Here is a 20,900-nt window from a genome sequence, read left to right on the forward strand (position 1 = left end):
TAGAATACAGCAATTTAGGTATCATATATAGCAGTTCATATATGATCAGGTATTGCTGGATCATAAGGTAGTTCTATTTTTAATTTCTTAAGGAACCTCCATACTGTTTTCCATTGCATCTGGACCATTTTACATTCCCACCAACAGTGCACAAGAATTCCAGTTTCTCCACGTTCTCACCAACACTTGTTATTTTCTCGGGTTTTATTTTTGTTTTATTATAGCCATCCTTACAGGTGTGAGGTGCTGTCTCGTTGTGTTTTTGCATTTCCCTGATGATATGTGATGTTGAGCACCTTTTCATATTCTTGTTCGCCATTTGTGTGTTGTTGTTGGAGAAATGTCTAGTCCTTGCCCATTTTTTAATTAGGTTATAGGCAGGGTGGGGGGGGTTGCTATTCAGTTGTAGTTTCTTATATATTTTAGACATTAAACCCCTTATCAGATACCTGGTTTGCAAATATTTTCTCGCATTCCATAGTTTGCGTTTTCATTTTGCTGATTGTTTGCTTCACTATGCAGAAGATTTCGAGTCTGCGGTAGTCTCACTTGTCTGTTTTTGCTTTTATTGCTGTGCTTTTGGTGTCATATCCAGGAAATCCTTGCCAAAACCAATGCTGAGAAGTTTCCCTCCTATGTTTTCTTCTAGAAGTTTTATAGTTTCAGGTCTTTTGTCTAAGTTTTTAATCCATTTTGAGTTGATTTTGTGGATGGTATAAGGTAGAGGTCTAAATTCTAATCTTTTCATCTTTTGTTTTGGAAATCCAGTTTTCCCAATGCTATTTGATAGTCCAAACCTACCTTTTCCTGTGAGTACACTGGCCATACTAGACTACTTCTTACCATAGTTTATGCGTTTACACCTGTTGTCTTTTCTTTTTTCTTTTTAGTTTATTTTTGGCTGGGTTGGGTCTTCATTGCTGTGCAAGGGCTTTCTCTAGTTGCGGTGAGTGGGGGCTACTCTTATTGCAGTGCATGGGCTTCTTATTGCGGTGGCTTCTCTTGTTGTGGAAAACGGGCTCTAGGCACACATGCTTCAGTAGTTGTGGTGCATGGGCCCAGTTGCTCCGCAGCATGTGGGATCTTCCTGGACCAGGGCTTGAACCCGTGCCCCTACATTGGCAGACAGATTCCCAACCACTGCACCACCAGGGAAGTCCCCAAGGTCAATACTTTAAATACTGTTTATTTATTCCTAAATATTGTCATTGAAATTTGTTTAATATTTACTAGGTATACAAGTTTTTCCCAGATATGAATAATTGAATCTCAGGTTATAATTATTTGTAAACATTTAGGCTTTCCTACGAAACTGAAACTCTGTAAAATCTACAAATCTTGAATGTTAACTAAGTCTGATATTTGTACATATATTTAGGTAGGAAATATTTTTAGGGCAGTTTCAATACCTACTTTAACAAAGTGGTTTGCTAAATATATTTCACTTTTTTCTTACTACTCAATCTTAAATTATCTCATAGTTACTGATCAACTAAACCTGAAATTATTCTCAGAATCTAAAGATTTCTTTTTTGGGGTGGGGGAGCACTTCTAACAGCATTCTGGGCCCCATCTCTATTTAATTTTGCATCTTTATTGCCAGCAAATTGCTGGGTGAGTTAGACAGCTAGTTAGACTTGAGCCAGTTCTGTAGATCTGCCCATTTCTTTTCCTCTGAAGATATGCCTGAGCCTGCTAATCCCAAGATTTATCTAAAGAAATGAATGAGTCCTAATTTAGGACTAAAGCCTTGGTTTTCTAACTCTGCTTTTACCAAAGAACTCTCTGTTGGAGGTAATTAAAACTAATTCAGATAGTGATACTTTGCTGTCTCTTTTTTTATGTTCCTTGCATATAGGTTCCTGTGTAAAGATCACTATATGAACAAGGCGTGAATATCAGAGCAGCACCAGGGCATTCTTAGCTTTCTGGATTAATACAGTCATAATAGTATCAAAACTGTGTGTGTTCTAGTGTAATACTAGAGGAGACTTCTCTGGCTTTTGAGATAACCGTTTTTCTGGATTTGCTTCTACTCCTCTTGACTTCTTTCTGAGACTTTTCTTAGTCTGCTCTTGCTTTGCCTGCACCATGAATGCCAGGTTCCAACTTGAGGATTTTTCTCTCAGTTCATACTCTAGTTCACATCCATTTCCATGATTTTAGCTTTCTGTCTATATTTGAGTCCCTTTCTGCAGCTTTCTTCTTCCAAGTTCAAGACCTTTGTTTTTATTTTTTAATTTTTTTTTTTTTTTTTTAGCTGTACGCGGGCCTCTCACTGTTGTGGCCTCTCCCGTTGCTGAGCACAGGCTCCGGACGCGCATGCTCAGCGGCCATGGCTCACGGGCCCAGCCGCTCCGCGGCATGTGGGATCTTCCCGGAGCGGGGCACGAACCGGTGTCCCCTGCATCGGCAGGCGGACTCTCAACCACTGCACCACCAGGGAAGCCCAAGACCTTTGTTTTTAAATGCACACAGGATGCTGTTTTCTTGTTTGTTTGTTTTGGCTGTGTTGGGTCTTAGTTGAGGCACGCGGGATCTTTTCATGACGGCACGCAGTCTGCTCAGGTTTCTCTCTAATTGTGATGTGCAAGTTTTCTCTCTCTAGTTGTGGCACACAGGCTCCAGGGCACATGGACTCTGTAGATTGCAGCACATGGCCTCGGCCTCTCTCGTCGAGGTGAGCAAGCTCAATAGTTGTGGCACGTGGGCTTAGTTGCCCCGTGGCATGTGGGATCTTAGTTCCCCGACCAGGGATTGAACCCGCATCCCCTGCATTGGAAGGCAGATTCTTTACCACTGGACCACCAGGGAAGTCCACAAGGTGCTTTAAAGGTAAACCAGGCAGATGTTCAGCAAATAACTACCTTTTTTTTAATTGACATATAGTTGATTTACAATGTTGTGTTAGAATATCTACTTCTTAGAGAAACACTATGGTACAGTGAAATGAACATGGTCTCTGGATTTAGAGGATAATGTTCACATCCAATCCTGACATTTATATGAACCAAAACTAGTTATTTAATCTTTCTACTTCTCATGTGTAAATAAGAATAACATCTCTTAAAAATAATATCTAAGTCTTAAAGTGTTCACGCAAAAACTTAATATAAAATTTTCAGCATTAAGTAGCACTCAACACCATTGGAATCCTTTTCCTTCCCTCTTCCCATTCTCAAGCTTAATTAAATGGTGCCACATCCACTCAGTAACCTAAGCTAGAAACCTTGGTGTCGTCTTAGGTTATTCCCTGTTGGTCATCTTCCAAATTAACTTTTTTAAATCCTTTATTTTTAGACAACTCTTAATTCCAGCTCTTTCATTTTTCTCTCCCTGCATTTGGAATCTCTCAATTGAGCTATTATAATATTCTCTTATGTGTTCTCTTTAAAACTATTCTTGTCTCTAATCCATCTTTCATAAGTTATTCAAAGTTGTATTTTTGGCACTTACCTTGGAGTCCATGGCTTCTTGGCTTAAAATCCTTAAATGATTCCCTATAATCTACACTGATGAGGCCAAACTGTACAATATACATTTAAGCCCTTTTATGGATACAGCATAACAGTAGCTGACAGTTTGAACTTAGGTATTAGATATGAATTTGAATCATTCTCCATCATTTATTAGTGTATGATCTTAGGTTACTTAACCTTTAAGTCCAATCAGTTCTTTCATTTATTCATTAAATATTTAATGAGAAAATGTGCACAAATTGCAAATAAATCATGAAGAATAGTACTGTACCTATGAATTCAGTAGCTTCTAATTTACCATGAGTTATGGCCATATCTTTCTTTTTAGACTCCATGTCACTTCTCACCACTTTACACTCTGACATCCTATTCTTTAGCCTTGTTCAAAATTTATGTATATATTGTCAGGGTCTAGGATTTGATTTTGCCCTATTTACAAGCTAAAAGCTAGCCTATTATTCTTTAGTGGATGCTAACATAAGGTGTGAAACATCTGGGTCAGAGACAGAGGATTTCATTACTTATAGCAAACAGCATGGGCATCAGCCTGCCCACTGTTATCAGTGGGCATAATTTGTGTGACTTAAATTTTTTTAAAGCTTTTTAGTGCAGAATATGGTTTATCTTGATCAATGTTCTGTGTGCATTTGGAAAAAATGTGTATTCTGTTATTTATTGGATTGTCCTATCAATGTCAATTAGGTCAAATCGATTAATAGTGTTGTTCAGCTCTTCTGTATCATTACTGATTTTCTGTCATTCTTTATATCAGTTACTGAGAGAGCGGTGTTGTCCATAATTTCCTGTTTGTATATTTCTTATTTCAGTTCTACCAGTTTTTGCTTCACATAGATTGAAGCTCTGTTATTAGTGCATAAACATTTAGAATTGTTATGTCCTCTTGATGTATTGACCATTTTATCGTTATGAAATGGCCCTCTGTATCCCGGTGATTTTCTTTGCTCTGAAATCTGTTTATCTGATATTAAAAGTCTGCTTTTCTCTTGCTTATTGGTAGCATGATATCTTTTTCCACCCTTTGACTTTCATTTGTGTATTCAAATTGGGCTCCTTATAGGTAGAATATAGTCAGATTTTTCTTTTTATTCAATCTGGCAGTCTTTTTTTTAAATTAATTAATTAGGCCGCATTGGGTCTTAGTTGTGGCGCGCAGGCTCTTCATTGCAGCGTGCGGGCTTCTTTATTTGTGGCGCACAGTCTTCTCTCTAGTTGTGGCACACGGGCTTCAGAGCACAAAGGCTCAGTAGTTGTGGCACGAGGGTTTAGTTGCCCCGCAGCTTCTAGGATCTTAGTTCCCTGACCAGGGATCAAACCCACGTCCCCTGCCTTGAAAGGTGTTTTCTTCACCACTGGACCACCAGGGAAGTCCCTGACAGTTTGTCTTTTAATGGAGTGTTTACACCATTTATATTTAATGTGGAATGTTGATACTGTTTTTGCTGTTTGTTTTCTAATTGCCTAATCTGTTACTGGTGTTCCTTTTTTTCTCTCTCTCCTTTTTTTTTGTTGAATAATTGAGTATTTTAATTATATTTTATCTCCTTTAATTGGCATGTTACTCTACAGGTGTCCCTCACTACCCTTGGGGACTTGGTTCCAGGAGCCTCCATGTACACCAAAATCCATGGATGCTCAAGCCTCTTACATCAAGTGATGTAGTACAATGAATGCAGTTGGCCCTCCATATCCTCAGATGTGAATATGGAGGGCTGACTGTATATTTATTGAAAAAAATCCACGTATAAGTGGACCCACACAGTTCAAACCTGTGTTGTTCAAGAGTCAACTGTACTTCTTTCTTTTGCCTTTTTTAGTGATTACTTTACGGTTTATAGTGTACATCTTTAATGTATCACAGTGTATGTTCAAATCTTATTCTGTCACTTCCTGTATGACATAAGGTTACAACAGTGTACTTCTGTTTTTCCTGTTCCAGGATTTGAGTTATTGTTGTCTTAACATTTTACTTCTACATATGTTATAAACTCACAGTACGTTATTGGTTTTGGCTTAAGCAGTCAATTATCATTAAAAGAGATTTTAAAAATAAAGAAAAGGGGGTTTTGTATTTATCCATAGATTTGTCATTTCTGATATTCTCTATTCTTTTGTGTAAATTAAGATTTCCATCTGGTATCATTTTCCTTCTGCCTGAGGATTTGCTATAACATTTCTTATAGTGAAGGTCTGCCAGCAATGAATTCTTTCACCTTTTGTATGTCCAATGAAGTCTTTACTTCCTTTTTTTGAAATTGAGTATAGAATTTTAGGTTGACAGTGTCTTCCTTTCAGTGTTATAAAAATGTTGTGCCGCTGCCATCTGATTTGTACTGCTTTCCTGGGAGAAAGTTGTCATTTGTACCTTTCCTCTGCATGATCTGTTTTCTCTGATTTTTTTAATATTTCCTCATCATCCCCAGTTTTAAACAATTATGATATGCCTTGGTATAGTTTTCTTTATATATCTTGTTCTTTGTTTGCATCATGGTCTGTGAGTTTATTGTGTTCCTGGAAAAATTTTAACTGTTTAGTTGTTCAGTTTTGTTTTTCTCTCCCCCTTTCTCTAGTCTCTTTCAGGGACCTCAGTTTCACATATATTAGACCAAGTGAAGTTGTCCTGCAGCTCATTTAAGGTCTGGGTTTGGGGGTTTGTTTGGTTTTTTTTTCCCAGTCTTTTTTGTTTTCATCTCTGTGTTTCAATTTGTAAAGTCTATTGCCATGTCTTCAGGTTCACTTCTGCAGTGTCGAATCTGTTGTTAATTCCATTCAGAGTATTTTTCATCTTAGATTTTATAGTTTTCATCTCTAAAAGTTTTGCTGCTTCTTGAGCATATGAATTATATTTTTAATTATTTTAATGTCTGTTTACACATTCTATCATCTGTCATTTCTAAATGTGTTCTATTGTTGATTTTTCTGTTCACTGTAAGTTGTATTTTCTTGCTCTTTTGCATATCTGTAATTTTTTAGTGTATGTCAGACATTATGAATTTTACTTTTTTGGTTGCTGGATAACCTTGAATTCCTTTAAATATTCTTGAGCTTTTTCAGGGACACAGTTAAATTACTTGAAAACAATTTTATTTTCTCAAGGCTTACTTACTTTTAAGCTTTGTTAGGTGAGATGAGAGGAGACTCAATTCTGAGGCTACTTTTCCCCCAGTATTGATGTAATATTCTTTGGAGTATTCTATCCAGTGCTCTCTGTATTATAAGGTTTTCCATTTGGCTGGAGAGGAACATAAACTCTTTCTGACCCTTTTTAAAAACAGTGATTGTTTCACTTGCACTTGTCACCTGGTTCTTTCCCCAGCTTGAGGTTGTTTCCTCATCGTAACTTAGCTGAAGACTCAAGGAGAACCCTCTACAGATGTCTGGTGTTCTCTCTGTGCATCTTTCTGCTCACAAATTCTAGCCTTGAATTCACAGCTCGCTCTCTTCAATTCAACAAGGAGACCACCAGGCTCTTCTTGGGTTTCCCTTCCTGCTCTGTCTCCTGGAAACTCTCCAGGCTAGGCAATCATAAAACTCACCTCATTTATTTTTCTCCTCTGAGATTACTGTCCTCAGTTACCTATTTTCCAGCGTCTCAAATCTGTTGTTTCATTTATATTGTCCAGTTTTCAATTGTTTAAGGCAGAAAGAGGATAAATCTGGTCCCTGTTACTTAACCAAGGCCAGAAGTGGAAGTCTTAGGAACATACTATATATCTCTTACCTGCCATTCTTTTTCATGCTTTTCTTTTTCCTAGCATAGAATGCTTTTCCTTCTTTGATTAATTTAACTCCTCTTAAGTCTTCAGATTTCAACTTGGATGAACCTCATTTGTGAAGCTTTCCATGACCTCCACTGATAGAGATAATCACTTTCTCTTCTGTATTTCAGGTTCCCTTAGTTTCTGGCACTTCTGTATATAGTACTTAATAATGGATTATTTGATTATTTATCTCCCCCAATAACATGTCGCAGGCATCCTCCTAGGTATTTTATATATTTTATTTTAAATAATTTAATCCTCACAGTACCTCATGAGGTTGTTGCTATCTTGATCCCCACACAGTGCCAGTGCCTGCCTTGAAATAGATATTTTAATAAATTTATGAATGCCTGAAGATAATTGAAGTACATCCAGAAGATAGTGATTAGAGTGTTGAGGGGGACTCAAAATGATGCCATGTTTGGAGTTGTTTAAGGAACTGGAGATGTTTAGCCTGGAGAAACCTGGAGGAACCTGAATACCATCTTCAAATGTTTGGAGGGCTGTCACATAGAAGAGGGATTACACAAGTTCCCTATGGCCCCAAGGAGGTAAAATTAGGACTAGTGGTGAGAACTACAGGGAGATATTGTACCTTCATTAAAGGGAGAATCTTTAATAAATAGGGCTCTTTAAAAGTAGAGTAGTTAGCCTTGGAAATTTCCTTTTTACTGGGTACATTCACTGATATGTTGCACGTCTATTTAATACAGTCAGCTGTAATGTATCAATGCTGGGCTTGAAGTTACACTCTCAGCTCTTTAAATCCCATCCGGTAAGATTTAAGGGTCAATTGCAGAGTACCTGCCATTGCCTAGCACAAACTAGGCACTTACTTAGTACCCTTACCCTTGGTGGCCAGCATTGAAAAGGCAGGTAATTTAATCAACTGTTGAGAATTTGTCTGAGATTATATGATTCTTTGAAAACCTTGGCTCATATATCTTAATTTTATTCTTTTGTCTGGATGTTCTTTGTCATTTATAACCACGTTTGTGTCATGGCTATTCATTATTTACCTAAGTAGTCTTAAAAATAATTGATGAAGACAAGTGTGAGATGAAAAACATTTTTCTAATGTAGTTTTTGTGACTGTGAACGTAGAAAAAAGAATTCAAGCCCTCTGCTTAGTAGAGCATAAAAGTGTTGTTCTTGTGTGCCAGTTCATTTCTTTCATTAATTTAGCAAATTGGTTTTGTGTGTCCGTTATGCTCCAGGCCCTGTTAGTCAATGGGGATACAGTAGTAAATAAGGCAGGCCCTGACTTAAGGAATCTACATCTCCTAGGCAAAATAGACAAATAGTGAAAATGCACTGTGTTAATTGTTATAATAGATTGAATGTAGGGTGTTATGGATGCACACAGAAGATGATCTAACACTGTTTTAAGAAAGTTTAGGGGTATCAGGGGAAGTATCATGGGAGAAAATAATATATAATTTGAGACCTGAGGACAAATAGGAGTTATTCAGGCATAAAATAGTGGGGAAGAGGAATATTCGAGAAAAACATATAATAGCCAAAGAGAAAGTACATTTGGAGAACTGAAAACCTTTAGTACACCTGGAACATGGAGTTTGTTGGTAGAGTGACAAAAATGAGACTGGATAGTCAAGCAGGGACTAGATTATGAACAGCTTTGTGACTAATATTAGAGTCTAGACTTTATCATAAGGGATATAGGAAACCACTGGAGTTTTTAAAGCAGGAAAATGATTTGACCAGATTTGTATTCAGAAAAGTCATTCTGTCTTTCTTAGTTGGAAGTTAATAGGTAATATGTAAAACTGAAAAATCAAGAAAAAGTACAGACATGTTATTGAGAAAGAAGGGGATAAATATTAGAAGAAATAACTAAAAGAATTGAGGGTGGTTGGTCTTAGGACTTGGGAATCAGGGTAGGGAAGAGTTAGGTCAGGAACTGATTTTTTTTCTTCCTGTAAAAGCCTTGTAGAATGATTTAACTTTCTTAATCTATGTGCAGTGTAGTACAGTGGTTAAGAATATGGATGCTAAGACCAGACTGCCTGGGTTGACTCTTGCCTCCACTATTTATAAATTGCTTAATTTCTCTATGATTAAGTTTTCCTCTCTGTAAAAATGGGAATAACAACAGAACTTATAGAATTTTTGTGAGGATTAAATGAGTTAATACAAATAAAACACTAAAACAGTGCATGGTGTGTAATAAACACTGAGTTTTAGCTGTTATTCTTACATGTCAGCACTGTTCAGGTACTAATATATAAGGAGGATAGACAAATTTACAATTGTGGGGCATTTTTTAAATGTTGCTTTTAGTAATCAAGAGAACAAGCGAACAAAAAAGTCAGAACAGGTATAGAGTTCATCAACATGATTATTAAGATTAATCTAATGCACATATAAGGAATGTTGTATCTAACAACTGTAGAGTACACATTCTTTTCAAGAACCCATGGAACATTTGTAAAATAGACCAAAGAAATTCTCAAATATTAAAGAGTGAAAATTATGTAGATAGTGATGTCTATTCACAATACATTTAAGCTAGAAATCAACACAAAAGGTAATTGTAAAATTCCTCATAAAATTAGAAATTTAAAAATACACTTCAGATGAACCCATAAGTCAAAAAAAGAATCATGATTAAAATTGGAGAATAGTAATTTAAACTACTATGGATCAAAATTTGGGATGCTGTTTAAGATCAGTTAAAGTTCTACATGTGGGGCTTCCCTGGTGACGCAGTGGTTGAGAGTCCGCCTGCTGATGCAGGGGACACGGGTTCGTGCCCCGGTCTGGGAGGATCCCACATGCCACGGAGTGGCTGGGCCCGTGAGCCATGGCCGCTGAGCCTGCGCGTCCGGAGCCTGTGCTCCGCAACGGGAGAGGCCACAGCAGTGAGACGCCCACGTACCGCAAAAAAAAAAAAAAAAAGTTCTACATGTGTATTTTAGAATAGAAAACCTAAAAATTAAGGAGTTTTTATTTCAGGAAACTCAGGGAAGAAAAATAGAAAAGTAGAATTATTAGCATAGGAAACATTTCAAAAGCCAAGTTCACAAGCAGTGGCCAAGGGCAAGTTCCCATAAGCAGGCTAAAGATCAGGTCTGCTATGTTAACTTTTTCCAGGACATTAAGGATTTGAAACTATGGGGGCTTTGATACACTGCCAGGAGGAGAGTAAATTGGTACATCCACTTTGGAAAACAGTTTGGCGTTATCTAATAGTTAACCCTACATTTCCTCTCCTAGATATATGTGTTATAGAAACTACTACACTTGTACCATGACACATATATAAGAATACTCAGTCTCATTATTGGTAACTGTCCAAAACTGTAGAATAGGTAAATTATGGTAAATTATCACAATAGAATAGTACAGTATAATAGAATACAACATGAAATGAAAATTAATCAACAGCTACGTTGATATGAATAACTCATAAAAGTATTCAAATGATCCTGTTTATATAAAGTTCCAAAACAGACAAAACTTAAATATATTGTTTAGGAATACACAAATAAGGGTTGTAAGACTATATAATACACTGTTCCATACATACCATAGTAGATGTTCAATAAATATTTCATAAATAAATAAATCGATTTTATCTCTGAAGCAGAAATGGTGAATACCAATTTAAAAAGAAAAGTCTAATAGAGAACAGACTTGTGGTTGCCGTGGGGAAGGGATGGATTGGAAGTTTCGGATTAGCAGACACAAACTTATATATATAGAATGGTTAAACAACAAGGTCCTACTGTATAGCACGGGGAACTATATTCAATATCCTGTAATAAGCCATGATAGAAAAGAATATAATAAAAGAATATATATATATATATATATATATAACTGAATCACTTTGCTGTATAGCAGAAACTAACAACATTGTAAGTTAACTATACTTCAATAAAATAAATTTAAAAAAAACGAAGAAAAGTCTAGCTTTTATTATATATTGTAGGGAGTAAGGATGGAAATAGTAAAGATAGCTTTGTTTATAAAGTTTCTTCTTACTAAACAAGAGACCCTTTTTCAGGCTTTTATCTTGACTATCAATAGATGAAATATGGAAATTAAATAAACATCTATGTATTAAACATACATTAAACCAGCATCTGTAAATGTGCATGTGTGTCAATTCCAAAAGAAATATTTGGGCTTCCCTGGTGGCGCAGTGGTTGAGAGTCCACCTGCCGATGCAGGGGACACGGGTTCGTGCCCTGGTCCGGGAAGATCCCACATGCCACGGAGCAGCTAGGCCCGTGAGCCACGGCCGCTGAGCCTGCGCGTCCGGAGCCTGTGCTCCGCAACGGAGAGGCCACAACAGTGAGAGGTCCGCGTACCGGGAAAAAAAAAAAAAAAAAAGCCAAAAGAAATACTTGCAACCCAAGGGGCTCTGGGATTATTTATTTATACTGAACTCATCTTTCAAAATAATTCTGGTGAGAAGCCATTAGAATGCCCCATCTTCAAAAACTAGTATAGCATCAAGTTAATGAATGTTCTTTCAAGTAAACTGTTACTATTGACTATTACTATATCTAACTTTTTAAAATTGCCAATGTGTATTTTTTGAAATTCTCATCCTGATACTGCCTTGTGACTGTTAGGATGGATGACTTAACAAGGTCCTTTATATAATTTATCAGCTTTTATATTTAAAATAATGTTTGAAAACTACTTAAGTCATCTAAACTCCAAGAAGGAAACCAAATTTTTGCCTGAGAAATCCTTTTCACAGTGAAAGGCTTTAAGTGGAAGTGGCAAACTCAGATGCCTGTGGTGGCCACCGAGGTAGTAAATGAGAGGAGAAGGATGGGAACTGTGGCAAATCTAGATCACATAGTCCTCCCTCTCTGAACAGGGCAACTCCTACTCAACTCTGTAGCCATGAGGGAATGTGGACTGTGGTGCCAAATCTTCTAATTCTTAAAAATATGTCATATATTTGACATTAATTCAGAACTTTTAAGCACTATGCAAGTGATCCGAAACAAGTCTGTGGGCAGGATCTAGCTGCCAGGTTATTAGTTCACAAATGATTTTAAAAGGATATACAATTTTGGTAAAATAATTTTCACTGTGTTTTACATGTAGTCGACAGAGGTACGTTCTTGGAGACACAGCAATGCAGAAGATGGCCAAGTCCCATGTTTTCTTAAGTGGTATGGGTGGTCTTGGTTTGGAAATTGGTAAGCAGTATTTTTATTCATAATTTTATATGATGCTTTTGAGCAACATAATTTAAAGAATTTAATTCCTTTCCCTTGTATTATTTTCTATAAAGGAAATTAGATCCAAAACCTTGATCAGGTTCAGTTTTGATTTTGGGTGGGGGGGCAGCTGGGGCAAGAGTATTTCATACTGTTACATTCTTCCACAAGGAACCAGTAATGACTCTCCTGCTTCTCTTTTTGTGATGTTGATAGTTATTAATGATCTTTCTCTGTATCCATTAATTCATTATGGTAGAGCACACATGCACACATTCATAACAGCATGTCTGGAAGCATACACTGAAATTTTAAGAATGATTATCTCAGTGTGGTTTGATATGGAAAATTTTTTTTTCTTTTTGTTCATCCATGTTTTCTAAGGAACCTATATTTCTTAGGTAGTAAAAAGTTAAAATTATTCAGAGATTTAACCAAACTCCATGAAGACATATCTAATATACAATTCCTAATATTAAGCTATTCCTTTTTTTTTTTTCTTCCCCCTTTATAGCAAAGAATCTTGTTCTTGCAGGGATTAAGGTGAGTAAATGTCCTTGGTAAGAAGAATTGTTTGTTTGTTACAAACTCTTTTTTTTTTCCTCTCATCCGTAGTGGTAATATTAGTTACACTTTGGCCTAATTATTGCTTCTTCATTTAGTAGCAAAATTGTCATAATTCTCTATTTTCCTCCTTTTAAAAAGCTTTTTATTACAGAAAATTTCAAAATTATCCAAAAAAAGAGAATAGTGTTAGCAAAACCCCATGTATCCATCATGCACCTGCAGTTATTAGCTCATAGACAGATTTGTTTCATGTATCTTCTTCCCATTCCCCACTGCCCCCAACTGCCAAATTATTTTAATATCAATCTCAGACATCCTATTATATCATTCTCAAATATTTTACTATAAACCTCTAAAAGATAAGGGTTCCTTTTGAAAACATAACCACAGTATCACTTCCACACCTAAAAACGTTAACAGTTTTTTAAGATCATTGTGATCTTTAAACAGAACTTAGCAACTTAAACAACAGCATTTACCTCAGTTTCTTTGGGGCAGGAATCAGGTGCAACTTAGCAGACTCCTCTGAGGATCTTTCACAAAGCTCCAGTCACCAATATTGGCAGGGCCTGCAGTCATCTTGAGGCTAGGGAAAGGATCTGCTTCCCAAACCTGCCCATGTAGTTATGGATAGGATTCAGTGGCAAGGTTGTGTCGTTCAACTTTCCCACCTCAGTCCCTTGCTGGCTATTAGTCGGAGGTCACCCTCAGTTCCTTGCCATGTGGCCCTCTTCATAGGGCAGCTCACAATATGGCAGCTTGTTCCATCGGAGTAAGCAAGCAAAAGACAAGAAAGGGAGGGGCTTCCCTGGTGGCGCAGTGGTTGAGAGTCCGCCTGCCGATGCAGGGGACACGGGTTCGTGCCCTGATCCGGGAAGATCCCACATGCCGCGGAGCGGCTGGGCCCATGAGCCATGGCCACTGAGCCTGCGTGTCCGGAGCCTGTGCTCCGCAACGGGAGAGGCCACAACAGTGAGAGGCCCGCATACTGCAAAAAAAAAAAGGGAATGTGCTAGCAAGATAAATCGCAGTCTTTTGTAACCTAATCTCAGAAGTGACATTCCATCACCTATGCTGTAGTCCTTAAAAGCAAGTCACTAGGAGGAGACAGGATTGCACAAAGGCCTGAATATCAGGAAGTGGGAATCATTGGGTTATCTTTGAAGCCTGCCTACCACAATCGTCAAGTATCTAGTTAGAGTCCATATTTTCCCAGTCGTCTAAAGAAAGAATTTTTCTTAAATTTGTTTTGTTCTAATCAGGATCCAAGTAAAGTCCATATGCTGGACTTGGTTTCTTTGAATCAATAGGTTTCCCTTCCCTGATTCTTTTTCTTTCTTTCAGTTTACTTTTTAAAGAAATCAGGTCATTTTTCACGTGTACCTCCATCTCTGTATTTCTTATAAACTGGTCATTATATCCAGAGAATCAGATTCAGATTTGATTCTTTTGGCACTACTGCTTCACAAGTGATATTGTGTTCTCCCATCAGGAGGAAATAATATTCTGTTATCTTTTTTTGTGATTATTACTACCTATTAATGATCACTGCCTAGATCATTATTTTATTGGGGCTGTGATATTCTATTTCTGTCATTTCTATTTCATTTATTAATGGGAATAATATTTTAGAAAAATTTCCATTCATCACTTGTTTGGTTTCGCTACATATAGTTAGTACATGTGTAAAAGGCAAGATAAATACTTGATTTTCCCCCTTTATTTACTACTTTTCAAAATCACTGGTTTTCTCTGATCCCTCAACAGTGACAGGTGAAACTTGGGTGGTATGTGTTTATGTGAACATCATGATGGATTTAAACGTATTTGATGTGTTTTGAGTCATTGATGCTCAGATTGTTTCATCTTTGCTTTGGGGGTTCTTCTTGAAGTCCTTGAGTCCTTTTGACACTACCCCAGTATTCTTTGGTTGTCACTGCCTGTAAAGTCTTACCAGTGGACAGAGCTAGAACATTCATTGTGAATGAACACTGAAATTTCTGAGTTTCAAGTTTAGGATTACAGGGAACTTACTTATTTACTTCTTAGATTTTATATTTGTCTCTCTTCTCTTACTATAAGGTTTTGGGTCTTAATGACATGAACCTGATTACTTATTTGCTTTATCCTATATTATATCCTGTTATATCTATGACATAGTTTTGGAATAACAGTTCCAGCATTATTAATAACAATATGATTATTGAAAACAGTTTAAGATAAATTGTTTTATCCTTAGTGTCCCATCTGGATTTGGCAGACAAATTAACTGCTTTCTTAAGTCACTTTAAATAATTCCTTTGTGTAATTATGCAACAAATTCAAATAGATAGTTTTGTCCATTTATTCATTTTACTTTGGATTTTTAGGGATTGCTTTTTTAATTTGATTTAATTTTATTATTATATGAGGCATATAATTCAAAGTCAGATTTATAAAGCAAGTATATTCAGGTAAGTCTAGCATCTCTCTACCCTATTTCCTCCTTCCCTTATTAGATTGCCTTCTTTTTTTAATCTGTTTTTAAATATAAGCAAATACATACATATAGACATGCAAATCTGTATGTGTGTATGTACATATTTATCCCCACCTGCCTTTCTTAGGTAAAGTGCCATGCTTCTACCTTGCTTTTTATCACATACCAGCATATCCTGGTATTACTCCATAGTGATAAATATATTTTTTCACTTATTTTTTTCATAGCTGCATGAATATATGTTGTGTTGATGTATCATACGTAATTATACCCAGTTCCTCATTGGTGGACATTTTGATTATTTTCAGTCTGTTGCTATTACACATAGTGCTGCAGCTAAGAGTCTTGTACATATGTATTTTTGTATTATTTCCAGTGTGTCTTTGTGATAGATTCTTAAAAGTGGGATTGCTGTGTCAAAGGAGAAATGTACTTGTCATTTTGCTAAAGAATGCCAATTTTTTTTCCTTTGAGGTTTTGTGCTACTTCATATTCCCACCAGTAATGTATGAGAATGCCTGATTTACTTCACTCTCACCAATTTGGATTTATGCCATTCTGATGAATGAGAAAAGGTGTTTCATTCTTGAGCAAGGTTGAACATGCTTCAATATTTTAAAGGGCCCTATGTATTTCTTTTTCAGTATACTCTGTGTTCATATACCTTGCCCCTTTTTCTATAAGATTTGTGGCTTGAAATATAAGTTAAAAATATATTTTCCAGTTAGTCAGTTTTCTTTCTTACTTAGAACATGACCGTTTGGAAATGTTAGTTTATGTGAATTTTTAAAATCTTTGTATATATGTTGATCTGTATAATGTGCTACTTTTCTAAACTTAAATTCTCTTACTGTTTTTTAAAGTAGTTTTTCACATAGCATAAAGGCACCCTGATGATGTAAGTGCATGGTAATATGCCTAATTTATTCATTTTTTTAAAGTCAACTAGGGTTCAGTACTATCTGAAAAATAAAGTACATATACATACACCTACAGCAAGCATATAGTATATCTATTTGGAATTACAATATTACCATCATGTTAATTATTTTTTACTTAATTAATTGAGAATTGTTATTGATAAATGTCATAAGTGGAAAGTATTATTCTTATTGTCATCAGTATACAACTATCGTTACATGAACGTCTCTGTAACTTGGAATTACAATTTTACTGTGTTAAGTAATCAAAACACTGCTTTTAACATTTGTCTTATCTCACTTCACAGTTGACAGTTGAATAATGAAGCTATATTCAAGTTAATGTAACAGTAATCTCTACCAAAAAAATCATATACCAGCATTAAAAAATTATTTTGCGTTATAAAAAAAAATAAAGTAGTTTTTCCATGAACTTTTTTGGGTTTCCAGATGTATATAGTCATATCGTCTGTGAATGGATCTAACTTTATAACCTTTCCAATTACTAGGACTTTAATTACTTTCTATTGTCTAATTAGATAATTCTTCCAAGTCAGTGTAAATAGTATTGGAAATAGTGAGCATCCTTGTCTTACTCCTGACTTTAACAGATAGTTTTCTCTTTTTTGAAGGCACTTACAATTCATGATACAGAAGAATGCCAAGCATGGGATCTAGGAACCAACTTCTTTCTCTGTGAAGATGATGTTGTTAGTATGAGAAACAGGTGAAGATAAGATATTTTGATGTATTATCATAGGATTTTTTTTTTCTTACTGTTGTAGTTACTTAGAATATTTTCTGTATCCAGAACACCAGTTCAATCATAGTTGTTTAACTCATAACCATAAATTCACTCTACTGTAGATAAGTAAGTGTTGACATTTAATTATTTATATTTGTCAAAAATTTAATACATTCACATTGCTACCTAGAAATGCATTTATTTAAGATTGTTTAAGTAGGTCTTTATTATTACTGAATCATTAAGAGCCTTAAGGAGCATTGACCTATAAGGGTACACTTTGAGATTATGTGACTTACTATGGAATATGACAGTGTGCTACATCTCAAGATTGTATAGTAAAAATAAGTTTTAACTTCTTTTATTCCTCTCCAGTTTAAATTCCCATGAAACTTTGTAACATTCACGTTCTTCTGATGTCATCAAAGTGTCCAAGTTTGAAAGATTGAGTATATTTATTGAACAAAAGAGTAGTAAAAGCCTTTTTTCTTTTTCTTTTCTTGTTTTAGGGCTGAAGCTGTACTTCAACGTATTGCAGAATTAAATCCATATGTTCATGTCACATCATCTTCTATTCCTTTAAATGAAACTACCGATCTTTCCTTCTTACATAAATACCAGGTTGGTACTCCATTTTATATTAGATGTTATTGACAGACTCCAAGGCAAATCATTATGTATTAATATAGTATAACTAATTTAACCTAGTCTGTTGAGCAGCTCAAAAAATTTCAGGTAAAAAGACTTAGACTAATACGTTTCAAGTGCTTCGTTTTAGGGAAAGGGCCTAGTAACTACTCACAAAGTAAATATATTGGTCAGCTATTTTCACAGTAATGTACATGAAAAACTACCCAAATTTAGTGGTTTATAGCAACATGTATTTCTTTCTCATGCATCTGCATGTCAGTTTGAGTTCTGCTGTTCTAGGCTAAACTTGAACTCCACAATCTGGGTTCTGGTCCGTGTACCTCTCTTCTGGGACCAAGAGGCTACCTAAGACATGGTCTCATAGCAATAGCAGAAATGCAAAGGAGTGAGTGTAACCATTCAAACACATTTTAAGCCTCTGTTTGTGTTGCTTCCATTAATAGTCTATTGGCCAAAGCAGGTCACATGGACAAACCCAAAGTGAAGGAGCAGGAAAGCACACTATACTCTTCCTAAGGCCATGGGCAGAGAGTAATGTATAACCCAGGAACAAGGAAGTAAATAATGTGGACCAACAATTCAGTGTAAGTCAGATAACAAATAAAAACAAAATTTCTCAGCACCTTGAAAGTTCTAAAAGTGACTAGATTGACCCTGATTTTCCCTGTGATTAAATTATGATGTTATCCATCGTCTAGGGAAAAGCACTCCTGTGTTTCTTTAAGATCTCAATACTTCTGGCACTTGTGTGACTATATGCATGTGGGTTTTCCCCCCAACACCATCAAACAATTCTCCAACTCTCTGGACACCTAGCTTGGTGTCCTACAGTTTAATCCAGTTCTGATACTGTCTGCCTGGAGAAATAGTGTTAGATTCCACAGGTTAAGGGCTCAGTCCCACAAGAACCCACACCCTCCAACCCCTTTATGACTCCAATTTCAAGTCCAGGTTGTTACCTGTGCTTCTGAGGACTGGCTATAAATCAGAGGTTTCCACATCCCCTTCCTCAGGTTCAATTAATTTGCCAGAGCAGCACACAGACTCAGGAAAAGAGTTTACTTACTAGATCACCAGTTTTTTGTAAAAGGCTATAACTCAAGAACTGCCAGATAGAAGAGATTCATAGGTCAAGGTATAGGGAAAGGGTTGCCAAGCTCCCATGCCCTCTCCAGGTATGCCATGTTCACAAACTTGGAAGCTCTCTTAAGCTCCTGGTTCAGGGATTTTTGTGGAGGCTTCATTATGTAAGCATGAATGAGTAACACATTGGCAGTTGGTGATTAAGTCAGTCTCCAGCCCCAGAGGTCTGGGAGATAGGGCTGAAAGTTCTGAACCTCACATCCTAAGGTTGGTTCCTCTAACAACCAGCCCCCATCCTTAGGGGCTTTCCAAAAGCCCCTCATTAACATAAACTCAGGTGTGGCTGAAAGGGCTTGTTATGAATAACAAGACATTCACTTCATCTTTATCACTCTGAAGCTATTTCAGGAAATAGGACAAAACTAAATATTATAACAAAAGATGCACCTATAGCTCTTATATAGGAAATTACAAGTGTGGTAGGAGCTATGTGGCAGGAACCTTGGATGAAGACCAAAATATATATTTCTTACTATAATCATAATATCACACCCACTTAAAAATCAGTGTAGACTTCCATTCTTGACTGGATAGCTTGAAATCCATCCTGCTACAGAGATGCTTCATAGACTGTCTACAATAGAATTGCTTAATAGACTTCCTTTTCAATGATTACATGAGGTCAGAATATGTAAGGGAGGTGCTCAGAGACCAAAAATGAATAGGTAGCTAACAGAAGACCAGTTAACTGTTGGCTGTGGTCATTTTCAGGGACAGGGTTTGCCTGTATCAGTAACCACATTTCTTGTGAATTAATGGTCACACAAAAACGATAAATATTTGTCTATATGTGATGGAAAAGTGTAATTGAGACATACCACCTTTTGTAACTCTCTGGAACCTCAGAAAGCTACACCCTTAACGAAAGGGTGTAGGAGAACAATCTTTGCCCATCAGAACAAGAAGCTTGTCTGTTTTCTTTTGAGCTCTGAATAAAAAAAAAAAATCTTCTCTGGGAGTTCATAACGATAGGCCTGCCCTCACATAAGTTTGGAGTAAACTTTATAATCCGTTGTATTCTAAAATTTCGCAAGCTGAGAACTTAACACAAAACATAGTACTGCCCCTGTCCACCTCCCTGTGGCTGCCCGGCTGGCCGAAAAGTTTCTCCAGGTGCAGAATTCCGGTCTTCGTGACCACCAGCGCGAGTGTGCGCACCGGTCAGGAGCCAGCCTGCCCGATGGCCCCGGGGAAATGGGTATATCAGAAACTGAAGCAAGAAGGTACTCGGCAGAGGGTGGAATCAAGATGGTGGACTAGGAGGATGCAGAATTCGTGTCTCTGCACAACTAGGGCACCTACCAAGCACCGGTGGTGGACCACGGACATATATGAGGACGGGAGGAAGCCCCACAGACTGGGTCCTAAGCAAAGGCCCCGCCCCACGCTTGAACGTCACCCTGCCTAAACCCCGCCCCCAAGGCCTTTTCCAGCTGTGTGGGTCCTGAGCCTAGGCCCGGCCCCATGCTCAAACGTCACCTCCCGCACCAGCCTAGGTCCCGCCCCACCCTAACCCCACGCCTGCCTAAGTTCCATCCCTGCCTAAACTCCGACCCCATAGCCACGGCTATTTTTTTCCTTCATTTTTTTCCTCTCTTCCTTTTTCCTCTTTTAGATTGAAGTTCTATTCTACCTTGTTGATTCACTGTTGTTCATTCATTTATATTTTATTTTTCCTAATCTTTTATTTTTCTAATTTTATTTTATTCTTTATACTTGTTATTGTTCTCTTCTTTTGGCTTGTTCCTCTGCCCCCTGCCCCGCCCCTTTCTTTTTCTGTTATGGTTTTATTTTACCTTCTGGCAGTTGTTTCAATTATATTTTTATTTTTCCTAATATATTTTTTATCTTTCTAAATTTATTTTGTTTTTTATTCTTTGATATTGTACTGCTTTTTAATCTTTCTTTTTTTTCTTTCCTTTTTTTTTTT

General features: G+C 36.8%; 1 protein-coding gene across 3 annotated transcripts in view; it reads left to right on the forward strand.

Annotated features, from left to right (window-relative positions):
* The window catches only part of UBA6 (ubiquitin like modifier activating enzyme 6), an 80,328-nt gene that overhangs the window by 5,435 nt on the left and 53,993 nt on the right, over positions 1–20,900 (forward strand). The window contains exons 3-6 of one of the 3 annotated variants that reach the window (XM_060012445.1): positions 12,350–12,444; positions 12,980–13,008; positions 17,064–17,158; positions 17,686–17,797. In XM_060012445.1, the coding sequence (XP_059868428.1) occupies positions 12,350–12,444; positions 12,980–13,008; positions 17,064–17,158; positions 17,686–17,797 (331 nt within the window). The remainder of the gene's footprint in view (positions 1–12,349; positions 12,445–12,979; positions 13,009–17,063; positions 17,159–17,685; positions 17,798–20,900) is intronic. The other 2 variants (XM_060012446.1, XM_060012447.1) reach the window with 2 other exon arrangements.

Source organism: Delphinus delphis, chromosome 5, assembly GCF_949987515.2.
Source record: "Delphinus delphis chromosome 5, mDelDel1.2, whole genome shotgun sequence".
Taxonomy (NCBI): Eukaryota; Metazoa; Chordata; class Mammalia; order Artiodactyla; family Delphinidae; genus Delphinus; species Delphinus delphis.